The sequence below is a fragment of the Musa acuminata genome, chromosome BXJ2-5 (genome assembly GCF_036884655.1).
Source record: "Musa acuminata AAA Group cultivar baxijiao chromosome BXJ2-5, Cavendish_Baxijiao_AAA, whole genome shotgun sequence".
NCBI classification, from domain to species: Eukaryota; Viridiplantae; Streptophyta; class Magnoliopsida; order Zingiberales; family Musaceae; genus Musa; species Musa acuminata.
The window spans coordinates 14,049,432-14,064,005 of NC_088342.1; the positions used below are offsets into that span (position 1 = coordinate 14,049,432).

Here is a 14,574-nt window from a genome sequence, read left to right on the forward strand (position 1 = left end):
TGGAACTCTGTTCAGAAGGTAAGCTGTGGTTTCTAGGGCATATCCCCAGAATGAGATGGGTAGGTCAGCGAAACTCATCATGGACCGTACCATATCTAATAAAGTACGATTTCTCCTTTCAGAGACACCATTGAGCTGAGGTGTGTAAGGAGGTGTCCATTGGGATAACATCCCATGGTCCTTGAGGAACTGAGTAAACTCTGTACTTAAGTACTCACCTCCTCGATCTGATCGAAGAGTTTTGATACTCTTTCCAGTTTGGTTCTCTACCTCATTCTTATACTCTCTGAATTTCTCAAAGGCCTCGGACTTGTACTTCATTAAGTACACATATCCATACCTTGAGAAATCATCAGTAAATGTAATGAAGTAGGAGTAACCTCCAATGGCATGAGTTGACATGGGTCCACATACATCACTATGTATGAGTTCCAACAACTCATTGGCTCTCTCTCCAATTCTACTAAATGGAGATTTGGTCAGTTTTCCACGAATGCAAGGCTCACAAGTTGCATATGACACATAGTCGAATGGATCTAGATATCCATCATTTAGCAACTTTTGAATCCTTCTTTTATGGATGTGACCTAGCCTACAATGCCACAGGTATGCACTGTTCAACTCATCTCGTTTCCTTTTGAACACATTTACATTCATGATATGTGGAGTGGTGTCTAACATAAATAAACCATTATGCAATGTTCCTTTCGTGATGATCTTATCATCTAATAATATCGAACAACCATTGTTCTCAAAAACAAATTTATATCCACTAACTGTTAAACAAGAAATGGAGATAATGTTTTTGATAATAGAAGGAACAAAATAACATGCATCTAATGCAATAAAAGCTCCACTAGGCAGATGTAGGGCGACCTCGCCAACAGCTAATACAGCAACTTTTGCTCCATTACCCATCTTGAGGTTCATCTCGCCTCTCTCTAGTCTCCTAGGACTTGCCAGAACCTGCAACGAATTGCATATATGATAAGCACTACCGGTATCCAATACCCATGTGTTATCATAAGAGTCTGACAAATGGAGACTGATCATGAATGTACCTGAAGCTTCATCAAGCTTTTGTTTCGCCCTTTCTACAAGGTACTCTTTGCAGCTTCTCTTCTAGTGCCCATCTTTACCACAGTGGAAGCACTGGCCTTTGTCCTTTGCTGGGTCTTTCTTAGCAACCTTTGCTTTACCTTATTTGCCCTTGCCCTTTCCCTTCTTAAGGGACCTTTCTGCTTTCCTTTTCTTTTTGGTCTCACCAGTGTAGAGAACTGGCTTCTCTTTCTTAATAGTACTCTCTGCCTCCCTCAACATATTGAGGAGCTCTGGGAGAGTCACCTCAAGCTTGTTCATATTAAAATTCATTATGAACTGTGAAAAGGAATCTGGTAGGGACTGAAGCACAATGTCCACACACAAGTTATCCTCTAGGACCATTCCTAGACCTGTGAGTTTCTCTATCCACTCAATCATCTTTAGGACATGGTTCTGAACCGGTGTCCCCTCAGTCATCCTAGCACGGAAAAGGCTCTTGGATATCTCATATCGTTGAGTCCTTCCCTGTTCCTCAAATAATTTGCGGACATGTAGGAGAATGGATTTGACATCCATCTTTTCATGTTGTCTCTGTAACTCTGGAGTCATAGAGCCCAACATATAGCACTGAGCAAGAGTGGAGTCATCAATGTACTTCACGTAGCGAGCGATCTCATCCTCGCTTGCCCCTTCTTCGGGCGTAGGCATCACTGTATCAAGGACGTACACGATTTTCTCCCTGTAAGAACAATTCTCAAGTTACGAAGCCAATCCGTATAATTTGGACCAGTGAGGCGATTGACATCAAGTATGCCACGTAAGGGATTTGAAAGCGACATTTTCTAAAAATAAAGATGTAGCAGAAATGAATAACATGCATATTTTGCAAGAAATAAACTATCAAGATATGGACTTCTATCTTAATATGCTCCCACTATTTTACTAACGAGTCACGCGACACCCTCAGCACGTGAAACGGAAGTCTCCGGCAGACTTCTAGTGGGGATCAGGATCCAATCAGCGTCTTAGTATAACCTCGAGGGACTCGACCAATCACACTAAGCCTAAAAGGGTAGGCAACTCTTGCCGATCACAACTCCTTGTGATTCCCGTCCTGTTCGGCCTCCGAATCACCATGGCCTCGAGGGACTCGACCAACCATGATGCTCGGTTAAGTCAACACCTTCGTTACAAGATGAGTCTGATTTGATGATATACCCTCGAGGGACTCGACCAAGCATACCATGCCCTCAGGTCACCGGTGACATCTCTATGTCGTAAGCAAGATAGCGAATTGCGATATAGGTGAGTCTCGAGGGACTCGATCAACTCAACCTACACCGGGAATCGGTTCCTACTCATAACGATAGAAGGCCACGTGGGTCAATCTAATTGCCTCACGTTTACCGACTTAATATTATCGAGAGATGTTTCTATAATTTGGTCTCCTAATATGACATGTCACACATATACATATTTAATATATATCTACATCGCATGCAAATATATATACATATCTAGTATGTGTATAAGCAATCACATCAGATGATCATGGACTACAACCTAATATGATTAGGCCCGAGCCAGTAGGCCTAATCACTCACATCAAGATCTATGTGTGCAACGGTGCATCTCCATGCCCTGTGATCGTCCATCTCGTCCTCGTCGGTTTCGTCGACATCTTGATGCATCTCCATGCATCACGATCGTCCGTCTCGTGGGTCCCGCTATTGCATCCACGCTCCCGCTGCGCCCCCTCATGTGATTACAACTTAATCATAGGCACGCAGGCCCGACAATAAACGAGAAATATAATGGAGGTTCGCAGACCTCAATAATAATAATCACAAGTACATACATCACACGGTCCATGATCATCCGTCCACACATCATACATCTCATGTATAAATAATCATAATCATGTAGGACTACTAGATAATAATAAAAAATAATAATCAACTAAACCTTTTAATTAATTAATATTTTTCTGAAATCAGGGACATGTAGGGAATTTCTCAATTCCTAAGGGTATTTTCGTAATTTGGACAAAAGACAGAAACTGGAATTTCTCAAATTTCGAGGGGCAAAACTGTCTTTTGCCCAGAAAACCCTAATACCCTTTCCCCCTTTCGCTGCTGCCGCCGCCGCCACCCTGCCGGCGGCGGCCTGTGCGGCGGGGCGAGGGCACTGCCCTCGCCTGCAGGCGGCACGCCCGCTGGCGGCGATGCCGCTGCGGGTGGGCACCCCCTTCGGGCGCCGCTGCCTCCGCAGGCGGTGTTGTACCGCCGGGCGGCCGCCCCTATGGGGGGGTTTCGCCGGCGGGAGCAGTGGCGGCAGGCGCCGCTGCCCTACGGCGCCTCTGCCCGTGGGTTGCCAGCCCCGCCAGCAGCAAGCCTGCTGCAAGCAGACCGCCGGCCGGCTGCTGCAGGCATAGCGCTTTCGCATGCGCCGACGCTGTGCTGCCTGGCTGCGGCTGCGGCTGCCGCTGCCGGTGGCTGCAGGCATGCAGATCGAGGGCAGCAACTGTTGCTGCCCTTCCTCGCTTTTGCGTCAACGATTTTGACGTCAAAATTCTTCCTAAACTCAATACACGCAGTTCAAAACCAATCATTCGCACGAACAACCTGGCTTTGATACCACTGTTGGGAAATCATTGGGGGCGACATCATATGCGCAGCGGAAGAACAAGAAAACAAAATCCCCGATTCTCAAAAAGATGTTCGTCGTCGTGCGAAGATTGGTGCGCAAAAATCCGCAAAACACAAAACTGCGTATAGAGATTGTGTTACCTAGGGAGATCGTATATCCCTGTTTCCTTGCAGATCCTTAGGAGAGGGTGAAGGAGGTCAAGCGTCCTCCTCTTTAGCGGTGATCCACACAACAGGGTTGCGACGACGCTCCTCAAAAACTCTAGGCTTACTCTGAGGTGGAGAGGGAGAGGAGAATAGGAAGGGCAAGCAAAGACTCTAGCCTATGAGGCTGTGAATCCCTCCTATTTATAGAGATCCCGTGTCAAACCCTAATGGGTCCTTCCCTAGTGGGTATTGGATCTGCATCCAATAAGACAAGGGCTCCGTCGGATATCTCATATCCGAACCTCTACTCATCGCAATGACTACCATATATATGTGACCCTCTAGGCCCAATATCGAGCTGGCCGTGAGTCATACCTGTCAGAACTCCTTCTGACTGAGTGAATTATTATCTCTGTAATAATTCACTTGACTCATCGACTACGGACGTACTAGGCCACTACGCCGTAGTCCCCAGACGATAAAGGGGAATCCAATCCATTGGACCTGTCTGTCCTCAGTTACCATGTACCTATAGTCCCTCATCCATCTAATATCCCAGAGACCGTATATCGATCATGGTGCTGTCAGACCCATACGGTTTCTACTCGAGTCTCGCTCTAATCGGATTCTCCCGGAGAACTCTTTCTCTCTCAACCCGAATGACCCTGGCCAGGGATTTGTCTGAGCAAGAACACATGGGATATTCCTCTCATGACGCCGAGAGTGGATGATCCTCTGTCGACACTCAATAGCCCTCATAAGGTCGACTACCACTCCCAATGACCAGCTGTACTAGATCTGGGGACAGCCAAACCTATAAGTCTGGTATCAAAGAGTGGAGCACTCATACAGGACATCCTTGGTGTCTCAAGTCTAAGGACCAGATACACCACTAGGACTACGGAATCGCTGTCTGACAATAAGGCATCATCAACCATCCAGCATTCCGTAAGCGGATCAATCAGTGAACTCATTCTCCAATGAGCACCTGTACTGTATCCCTAGTGTCCCTACACGAGCAACTATGAGACCAGCTGCATCCATCATATGGACGGGTATACAGCACACCAGTCTATCCGGTTATCACGATGTCCCTCTCGAGTAACCTATGACCGGGATTATTTAGGATATGTGTTTAAAGGTGAATCGATCTCATTATCGTAATCTCATCACGATCCGATTCCCATTGCACAAATCCAACGACATCACAATATATATATGCATTTATGCAATAGTTATAAAGTGATATACGCCAAAATATAATAAGTAAAAAGATTCTATATCAAATCACACGTGCCATCACTCACGTGATTGGCTTGTTGGGCACCTATGACTAGCACCTCATCCATCTAATATCTCAGAGACTGTATATCAAGCATGGTGCTGTTAGACCCATACGGTTTCTACTTGAGTCTCGCTCTAATCAGATTCTCCCGGAGAACTCTTTTTCTCTCAACTCGAATGACCCTGGCTAGGGATTTGTTTGAGTAAGAACACATAGGATATTCCTCTCATGACGCCGAGAGTGGATGATCCTCTATCCACACTCAATAGCCCCCGTAAGGTCAACTACCACTCCCAATGACCAGCTGTACTAGATCTGGGATAGCCAAACCTATAAGTCTGGTATCAAAAAGTGGAGCACTTATACAAGACATCCTTGGTGTCTCAAGTCTAAGGACCAGATATACCACTAGGACTACGGAATCGCTGTCTAACAATAAGGCATCATCAACCATCCAGCATTTCGTAAGCGGATCAATCAGTGAACTCATTCTCTAATGAGCACCTGTACTGTATCCTTAGTGTCCCTACATAAGCAGCTATGAGACCAACTGCATCCATCATATGGATGGGTATACAGCACACCAGTCTGTCTAGTTATCATGATGTTCCTCTCGAGTAACCTATGACCGGGATTATTTAGGATATGTGTTTAAAGGTGAATCGATCTCATTTTCGTGATATCATCACAATTCAATTCCCAGTACACAAATCCAAGGACCTCACAATGTATATGTGTATATATGCAATAGTTATAAAGTGATATATGCCAAAATATAATAAGCAAAAAGATTCTGTATCAAGTCACACGTGCTATCACTCACGTGATTGGCTTGCTGGGCACCTATGACTAGCAATCTCCCACTTGACCTAAAACCAATCACCTATGTGTCCGATCCCCATCAGACCCCTGTGATGCTCAAAGACAATCTGAGACAACGGCTTTGTCAGTGGATCTGCAATGTTATCTTCGGATGGAACTCTTTGCACTACTACATCTCCTCGGGTTACGATCTCTCTGATAAGGTGGAACCTCCTTAGAACATGCTTAGATTCCTGATGAGACCTTGGTTCCTTTGCTTGAGCAATCGCCCCATTGTTGTCGCAATATAAGGAGATCGGGTCCTCGCTACCCGGCACGACCCCCAAATCTGTGATGAACTTCTTCAACCAGACTCCCTCTTTTGCTGCATTTGATGCAGCAAAGTACTCTGCCTCTGTGGTCGAGTCAGTAGTAGTATCTTGCTAGGAACTCTTCTAGCACACTGCTTCTCCATTCAAGGTATACATGTATCCCGATTTCGACTTGCTATCATCGACAACAGACTGAAAACTTGAGTCTGTGTAGCCTTCAACCTTAAGGCTACTACCTCCATATACTAGTAAAAGATCATTAGTCCTTCTTAAGTACTTAAGGATACACTTTACTGCTTTCCAGTGCTCCAAGCCTGGATCCGCTTGATACCTGCTCATGACACTCAATGTATGCGCTATATCAGGCCTACTACATAGCATGACATACATGATATACCCTATTGTTGAGGCATAAGGTATCATATCCATGTTTGCCCTTTCTTCTGGAGTCTTTGGGGACATACTTGTAGAAAGCGATATCCCATGTCTCATCGGTATGAGACCTCTCTTGGAATTTTCCATGCCAAACCTTTTGACAATGGTTTATATGTACTTGGACTAGGATAAGCCAAGCATCCTCTTGGATCTATCTCTATATATTCTAATCCTCAAGATATAGGATGCTTCCCCTAAGTCCTTCATGGAGAAGTGTTTAGATAACCAAGCTTTTACTATGGATAATATTCCTACGTCATTCCCAATGATCAGGATGTCATCCACATATAACACCAAAAAGGTGATAGCACTCCCACTTACCTTCCTGTACACACAAGGCTCATCTTCGTTCTTAATGAAGTTATAAGATCTGATTGCCTCATCAAATCTTATGTTTCAACTTCGAAAAGCTTGCTTTAGTCCATAAATGGATCTAAGCAACCTACACACCTTATCTGCATAGTTCTTGGACACAAATCCCTCAGGTTGCATCATATACACCTCCTCCTCGAGGTTCCCATTGAGGAATGTAGTTTTCACATCCATTTGTCAGATCTCATATTCATAGTGTGCTGCAATAACCAATAGAATTCTGATGGATTTCAGCATTGCTACGGGTGAGAAGGTTTCGTCATAGTCAACACCTTGCCTTTGAGGATACCCCTTAACCACTAGCTTTGCTTTATAGGTCTCTACTTTTCCATCTACTCCGATCTTTTTCTTAAAGATCCACTTACAACTGATGGGCAGAATACCTTCGAGCGCATCAACTAGGTTCCAAACCTTGTTGGAGTACATAGAATCCATCTCAGAATTCATGGCTTCTTGCCACTTCCCGGAGTCTATACTCATAATAGACTCCTTGTAGGTCTGAGGATCAATATCCTCAACATCCTCTCCTCTAATATGTCCCACATATCTCTCAGGAGGATGAGATACTCTATCAGACCTACGTAAAGTTGAAACTTGTATATTATGTACCTAAACAGACTCGGGCTGTAGAGTGATGCTTGAGCTTGGTTCTTCAACCTCGCTCAACTCTATCATTCTCCCACTATTTCCACCAAGAATGTGTTCCTTCTCAAGGAACACTGCTCTCTTAACTATAAAGACCTTTTGGTCCTCGAGATGATAGAAATAATACCTACAAGTTTCCTTGGGGTATCCCACAAATTTGCATCATTCTGTCCTTGATTCTAACTTATCGGGGTTGTGTCTTTTAACGTGGGTAGGGCAATCCCAAATCTTAACAACCTTAAGATCAGACTTCTTCCCTTTCCATATCTCATATGGTGTAGACACTATCGCCCCTATCAGGTGGTGGCACCGCCCAAAGGCTCGGTCTCCGAGCTGCCAGGCGGTTGTACCGCCCCAGTCAGGAGATGGTACCGCCAGGACCCCGAAAATCCAAAAAAAGATATTTTTGAGCTCCAAATTCAAACTAGTTTGGGGCCTATATATACCCCACACTTTCCTGCATGAAAGGGCACCGAAAATCCATTCTTACTCAGTGATTTTTAGAGCTCAAAAGTGTTGTAAAGGCTAGAAGTTCTCCTCCCTCTTTTTCCAAGTTTTGATCTTTCAAGAGAGGAGAGAAGTTTGTAAGGGTTCTCTCCCAAGCCCGTCAAAAGAAGTGAAACTGTAAAAGGGTGGTTGGCCTTCGCCTATTGAAGGAAGGCCTCTAGTGGAGGCGGTGACCTCGTTGGTGGAGGAAGCCAAAAGTGGATGTTGGTCAAAATTGACCGAACCACTCTAAATCTCAGTTTGTATTTACTTTGAGCATCTTATCTTTACTGCAAACCTCCTCAATAGCTTACTGCCTTCTGCTCATTTACGAACGTGTTTCATAGTTAAGTATTTTCCGAATCGGCGTTAAGACAGAAATCGGTTTTATCGTACGAACATCATATTTCAGTTTGCGCTTACATTCTGATTTCTATTTTAACTACAAACTGCCTTCCTTACTTTACTTCAAATATGTTTCCGTAAGCTTTCAAAGTTATTATTTGCACGAAACGACTTTTACGTCGGAATCAGATTTCAACATATGAATGTAGTTTTTATCATCGAAAGTTTTCCGCTGCACTAATTCATCCCCCCCCTCTTAGTGCTCTTGATCCTAACACATTACCCATCTTGAGGTCCATCTTGCCTCTCTCTAGTCTTCTAGGCCTTGCCAGAACTTGCAATGAATTACATATATGATAAGCACTACCGGTATCCAATACTCATGTGTTATCACAAGAGTCTGACAAATGGAGGTTGATCATGAATGTACTTGAAGCTTCATCAAGCTTTTGTTTCGCCCTTTCTGCAAGGTACTCATTGCAGTTCCTCTTCCAGTGCCCATCTTTGCCACAGTAGAAGCACTGGCCTTTATCCTTTGCTGGGTCTTTCTTAGCAACCTTTGCTTTACATGGTCTGCCCTTGCCCTTTCCCTTCTTAAGGGACATTTCTGCTTTCCTTTTCTTTCTGGTCTCACTAGTGTAGAGAACTAGCTTCTCTTTCTTAATAGTACTCTCTACCTCCTTCAACATATTGAGGAGCTCTTGGAGAGTCACCTCAAGCTTGTTCATATTAAAATTCATTATGAACTGTGAAAAGGAATCTGGTAGGGACTGAAGCACAATGTCCACACACAAGTTATCCTCTAGGACCATTCCTAGACCTGTGAGTTTCTCTATCCACTCAATCATCTTTTGGACATGGTTGTAAACCGGTGTCCCCTCAGTCATCCTAGCATGAAAGAGGCTCTTGGATATCTCATATCGCTGAGTCCTTTCCTGTTCCTCAAACAATTTGCGGCCATGTAGGAGAATGAATCTAGCATCCATCTTTTCATGTTGTCTCTATAACTCAGGAGTCATAGAGCCCAACATATAGCACTGAGCAAGAGTGGAGTTATCAATGTACTTCACGTAGCGAGCGATCTCATCCTCGCTTGCCTCTTCTTGGGGCGTAGGCATCACTGTATCAAGGATGTACATGATTTTCTTCGCTATGAGAACAATTCTCAAGTTATGGAGCCAATCCGTATAATTTGGACCAGTGAGGCGGTTGACATCAAGTATGCCACGTAAGGGATTTGAAAGCGACATTTTTTGAAAATAAAGATGCAGCAGAAATTAATAACATGCTGATTTTACAAGAAATAAACTATCAAGATATGGACTTCTATCTTAATATGCTCCTACTATTTTACTAACGAGTCACGTGACACCCTCAGCACGTGAAACGGAAGTCTCCGGCAGACTTCTAGTGGGGATCAGGATCCAATCAGCGTCTTAATGTAACCTCAAGGGACTCGACCAATCACACTAAGCCTAAAAGGTAGGCAACTCTTACCGATCACAACTCCTTGTGATTCCCGTCCTGTTCGGCCTCCGAATCACCATGGTCTCGAGGGACTCGACCAACCATGATGCTCGGTTAAGTCAACACCTTCATTACAAGATGAGTCTGATTTGATGATATACCCTCGAGGGACTCGACCAAGCATACCATGTCCTCAGATCACCGGTGACATCTCTATGTCATAAGCAAAATAACGAATCACGATATAGGTGAGTCTCGAGGGACTCGACTAACTCAACCTACATCGGGAATCGGTTCCTACTTATAATGATGGAAGGCCACGTGGGTCAATCTAATTGCCTCACGTTTACTGACTTAATATCATCGAGGGAGATGTTTCTATGATTTAGTCTCCTAATATGACATGTCACACATATACATATTTAATATATATCTACATCGCATGCAAATATATATACATATCTAGTATGTGTATAAGCAATCACACCAAATGATCATGGACCACAACCTAATGTGATTAGGCCCGAGCCAGTAGGCCTAATCACTCACATTAAGATCTAAGTGTGCAATGGTGCATCTCCATGCCCTGTGATCGTCCATCTCGTCCTCGTCGGTTCCGTCGACATCTCGATGCATCTTCATGCATCGTGATCGTTCGTCTCGTGGGTCCCTATCGCATCCACGCTCCCGCTGCGCCTCTTCATGTGATTACAACTTAATCATAGGCACGCAGGCCTGACAATAAATGAGAAATATAATAGAGGCACGCAGACCCCAATAATAATAATCACAAGTACACATATCACACGGTTCATAAACATCCGTCCACACATCATACATCACATGTATAAATAATCATCATCATATAGGACTACTAGATAATGATAAAAATAATAATCAACTAAACTTTTTAATTAATTAGTATTTTTTGAAATTAGGGATATATAGGAAATTTCTGAATTCATAGGGGTATTTTCATAATTTGGACAAAAGACATAAACTAAAATTTCTTAAATTCATAGGGGAAAAACTGTCTTTTTGCCAAAAAACCCTAAGCCCCTCTCCCTTTTCGCTGCTGCTGCTGCCGCCGCCACCCTACCGGTGGCAGCAGGTGCAATGAGGCCGAGGCGCCGCCCTTGCAGGTGGGCGCCCCCGTGGGTAGCGTTGCCCCCGCGGGCGGGCACCGCCCCTTCCGTCGGCGGTTCTGCCTGTGAGGCAACGCCCGCAAACGGTGCTGCCTCGCCGGGAGTTTTGCCCGCGGGAGCAATGGCCACAGGCGCCGCTGCCCTACGGCACATCACCCTGCGTGAGCAGCGGCCGTAGGCGCCACTGCCCTGTGGTACCTCTGCCCGCTGGCTGCCAACCATGCCGACCGCAAGCCTGCTGCAAGCACAGGGCTTGCGCATGCGTCGGCGCTGTGCTACCTAGTTGCGGTTGCCGCTATAGGTGGCTGCAGGCACGCAAATCGAGGGCAGCAACTGTTGTTGCCCTTCCTTATTTTTGCGTCAATGATTTTGACATCAAAATTCTTCCTAAACACAACACACGTAATTCAAAACCAATCATTCGCACGAACAACCTGGCTTTGATACCACTTTTGAAAAATCTTGGGGGTAACATCAGATGCGCAGCGGAAGAACAAGAAAACAAAATCCCTGATTCCCAAAGAGATGTTCGTTGTCGTGCGAAGATTGGTGCGCAAAATCCGCGAAAATGAAAAACTACATATATAGTAGATTGTGTTACCTAGAGAGATCATATATCTCTATTTCCTTACAGATCTTTAGGAGAGAGTGAAGGAGGTCAAGCGTCCTCCTCTTTAGCGGTGATCCACACAGTAGGGCTATGACGACGCTCCTCAAAACTCAAAGCTTGCTTTGAGATGGAGAGGAGAAGGAGAATAGGAGAGGCAAGCAAAGGCTCTAGCCTATGAGGCTCTAAATCCCTCCTATTTATATAGGTCCCCTGTCAAACCCTAATGGATCCTCCCCTAGTGGGTATTGGATCTGTATCCAATAACCTAAGCCTTTTAGATTAGTGGATCTTTATCCAATAATCTCTCATGGGCTCTTATTGAATCTCGTCCATGGGATCCAATAATTCAGGGGCTTATTGGATATCCAATAAGACAATGGCTCCGTCGGATATCTCATATCTGAATCTCTACTCATCATAATACCTACTATATGTGTGTGACCCTCTAGGCTCAATATCGAGATGACCGTGAGTCATACCTGTCAGAACTCCTTCTAACTTAGTAAATTATTATCTCTATAATAATTCACTTGACTCATCGACTATGGACGTACTAGGCCACTACGCCGTAGTCCCCAAACGATACAGGGGAATCCAATCTATTGGACCTGTCTGTCCTCAGTTACCGTGTACCTATAGTGTCTCATCCATCTAATATCTCAGAGACCGTATATCGAGCATAGTGCTGTCAGACACATTCGGTTTCTACTCGAGTCTCGCTCTAATCGGATTCTCCAAGAGAACTCTTTTTCTCTCAACCTGAATGACCTTGGCTAGGGATTTGTCTGAGCAAGAACACATGGGATATTTCTCTCATGACGCCGAAAGTGGATGATCCCCTATCGACACTCAATAGCCCTTGTAAGGTCGACTACCACTCCCAATGACCAGCTGTACTATATTTGGGACAGCTAAACCTATAAGTCTGGTATCAAAGAGTGGAGCATTCTTACAGGATATCTTTGGTATCTCAAGTCTAAGTACCAAATATACCACTAGGACTACGGAATCGCTGTTTGACAATAAGGCATCATCAACCATCCAGCATTCCATAAGCGGATCAAAAATATAATAAGTAAAAAGATTCTATATCAAGTCACACATGCCATCACTCACGTGATTGGCTTGCTGGGCACCTATGACTAGCACAGCCCATACCCCTTCTTAACCTAACCCTAGATCAATATAAGGGAGGTGTGGTGGCTGCATTTTTAAAATAAGGTGGCTGCATTTTTTGGGCAGAAAAGGGCGACAACATGGTGATCTTCGCAGCAGCAAAGAGGAGAAGAAAAAGGCAAAAAAACAAGAGAAAGAAAGAGAATAAAACAAGGACAACACAGAGAGACTGTTCTCAATCATCTAGTAGTGTTCTCATCTTAGGTTAGATCAAATCTACAGTAGACTCTTGTTGTTTGGGGAGGTTTTAGATATCGTGGACAATGACGTGATCTTTGTATCTCAGTTATTCTCTTGAGATTGTTGCTAGGGTTTAGGGCAAGAGATTGAGATTTGTATATTCATTATTCTCATAGTGGATTATCTCTAGTTTGTCCCGTGGTTTTTACCCTTCACATTGGAGGGGCTTTCCACGTATATCTTGGTGTTCTATTTTATTGTGATTTCATTTAATTCCGCTGCATATCATGGCCTGCTTGTATTTGTTCATATACAAAGGTTATTCCGCTTTATATCCCCATCACCTCTAACAAAAGTAGTGTAACACAACAAGCCCAACAAAAGTATTAAGAAATCTATAAGGTGCATAAAGAAGTTGAGGGCCAACTTCAACAAAGCTAGCAAAAGCACAAAGATTAATATAATTAACATTGTGTTGAAGGACAATTCCATAAAAGAGACTTTGTTTGGCTATACCATGAAAAATAATGACTCAAAGAAAAAGGAAAGAAGCTAAAGCCCATTTGATATAGGTTATCATGCTACTTGAAGATTTACTTTGTTGTGAATGTCAAGAACTTAAAGTTATTCAAGCCTTTGATACTAGATGATGAGTCGAATAAGATACTGCCATCAATTGAAGACTTGGTGAGAATAAATCTACTAGAAAAGATATTAACATTGAAAATAAATCTACTATAAACCAATGAGGCATAAAGGTATTTTCTAAATCAGATGCAAAGGGCAAAGACCAAGTATAGTGAGATGGTTCTCCGAAGTGAGATTTAACTGAATGTGAATCCCCTAATTGAGGGAATTGTGATTAGGGTTAATCCTATCAACCCTTAGTTGAAGCCTTAATCGAGCCATGAAGTCATTATAATTTGGCCAAACTCAAGCTCACTCTCCAAGGACCCTTTGGTCAACCTAGATTCAAACCCACTAATCTCAATCCTAAACCTAATTGGACCAAAATTAGAGTACCTCCTAACTGACTAGATCAGTCATAAGGAAAGGATAGCATCAACTCCTAATAGGAGCAGGACAAGGGGGCACTAGCCATTGTTTGTGGAGTCCTAAACCACCAAGGACTATACCTTGCTCTGCTACAAAAGAGGAGTTCCCTTGAGGAAGACACATCAAAGAATTCCAAAGCAGTAGGAAAGATTCCCAAAGAGAGGTTAGCCGACCCTAGTTCCAATTGGTGCAGAGAGCCAAAGAGAGAAGAATGTGCTATTGAGTTCTTCAAACCGTAGCCCCTCTCTTTCGAAGTCCAACAGCTAAGGTTGTCTTTTGAAGCTTAGTCCAGCTATTGAAAGAAGTTCACAAGCTTTATTGCTCACTATCCAAATCTCAATAGAAGGTTCCAACAACAAGAGAGAAGGGGAATACTAAAATCGATTACAAACTTTAATCTATC

General features: G+C 43.8%; 1 protein-coding gene across 1 annotated transcript in view; it reads right to left on the reverse strand.

Annotated features, from left to right (window-relative positions):
- LOC135611535 (probable serine/threonine-protein kinase PBL9) overlaps window positions 1-11,410 on the reverse strand; it is a 52,937-nt gene extending 41,527 nt beyond the window's left edge. Inside the window, exon 1 of the mRNA XM_065107173.1 lies at window positions 11,036-11,410. Within this exon, the coding sequence (XP_064963245.1) occupies window positions 11,036-11,410 (375 nt within the window). The remainder of the gene's footprint in view (window positions 1-11,035) is intronic.
- Window positions 11,411-14,574: the final 3,164 nt, after the last annotated feature.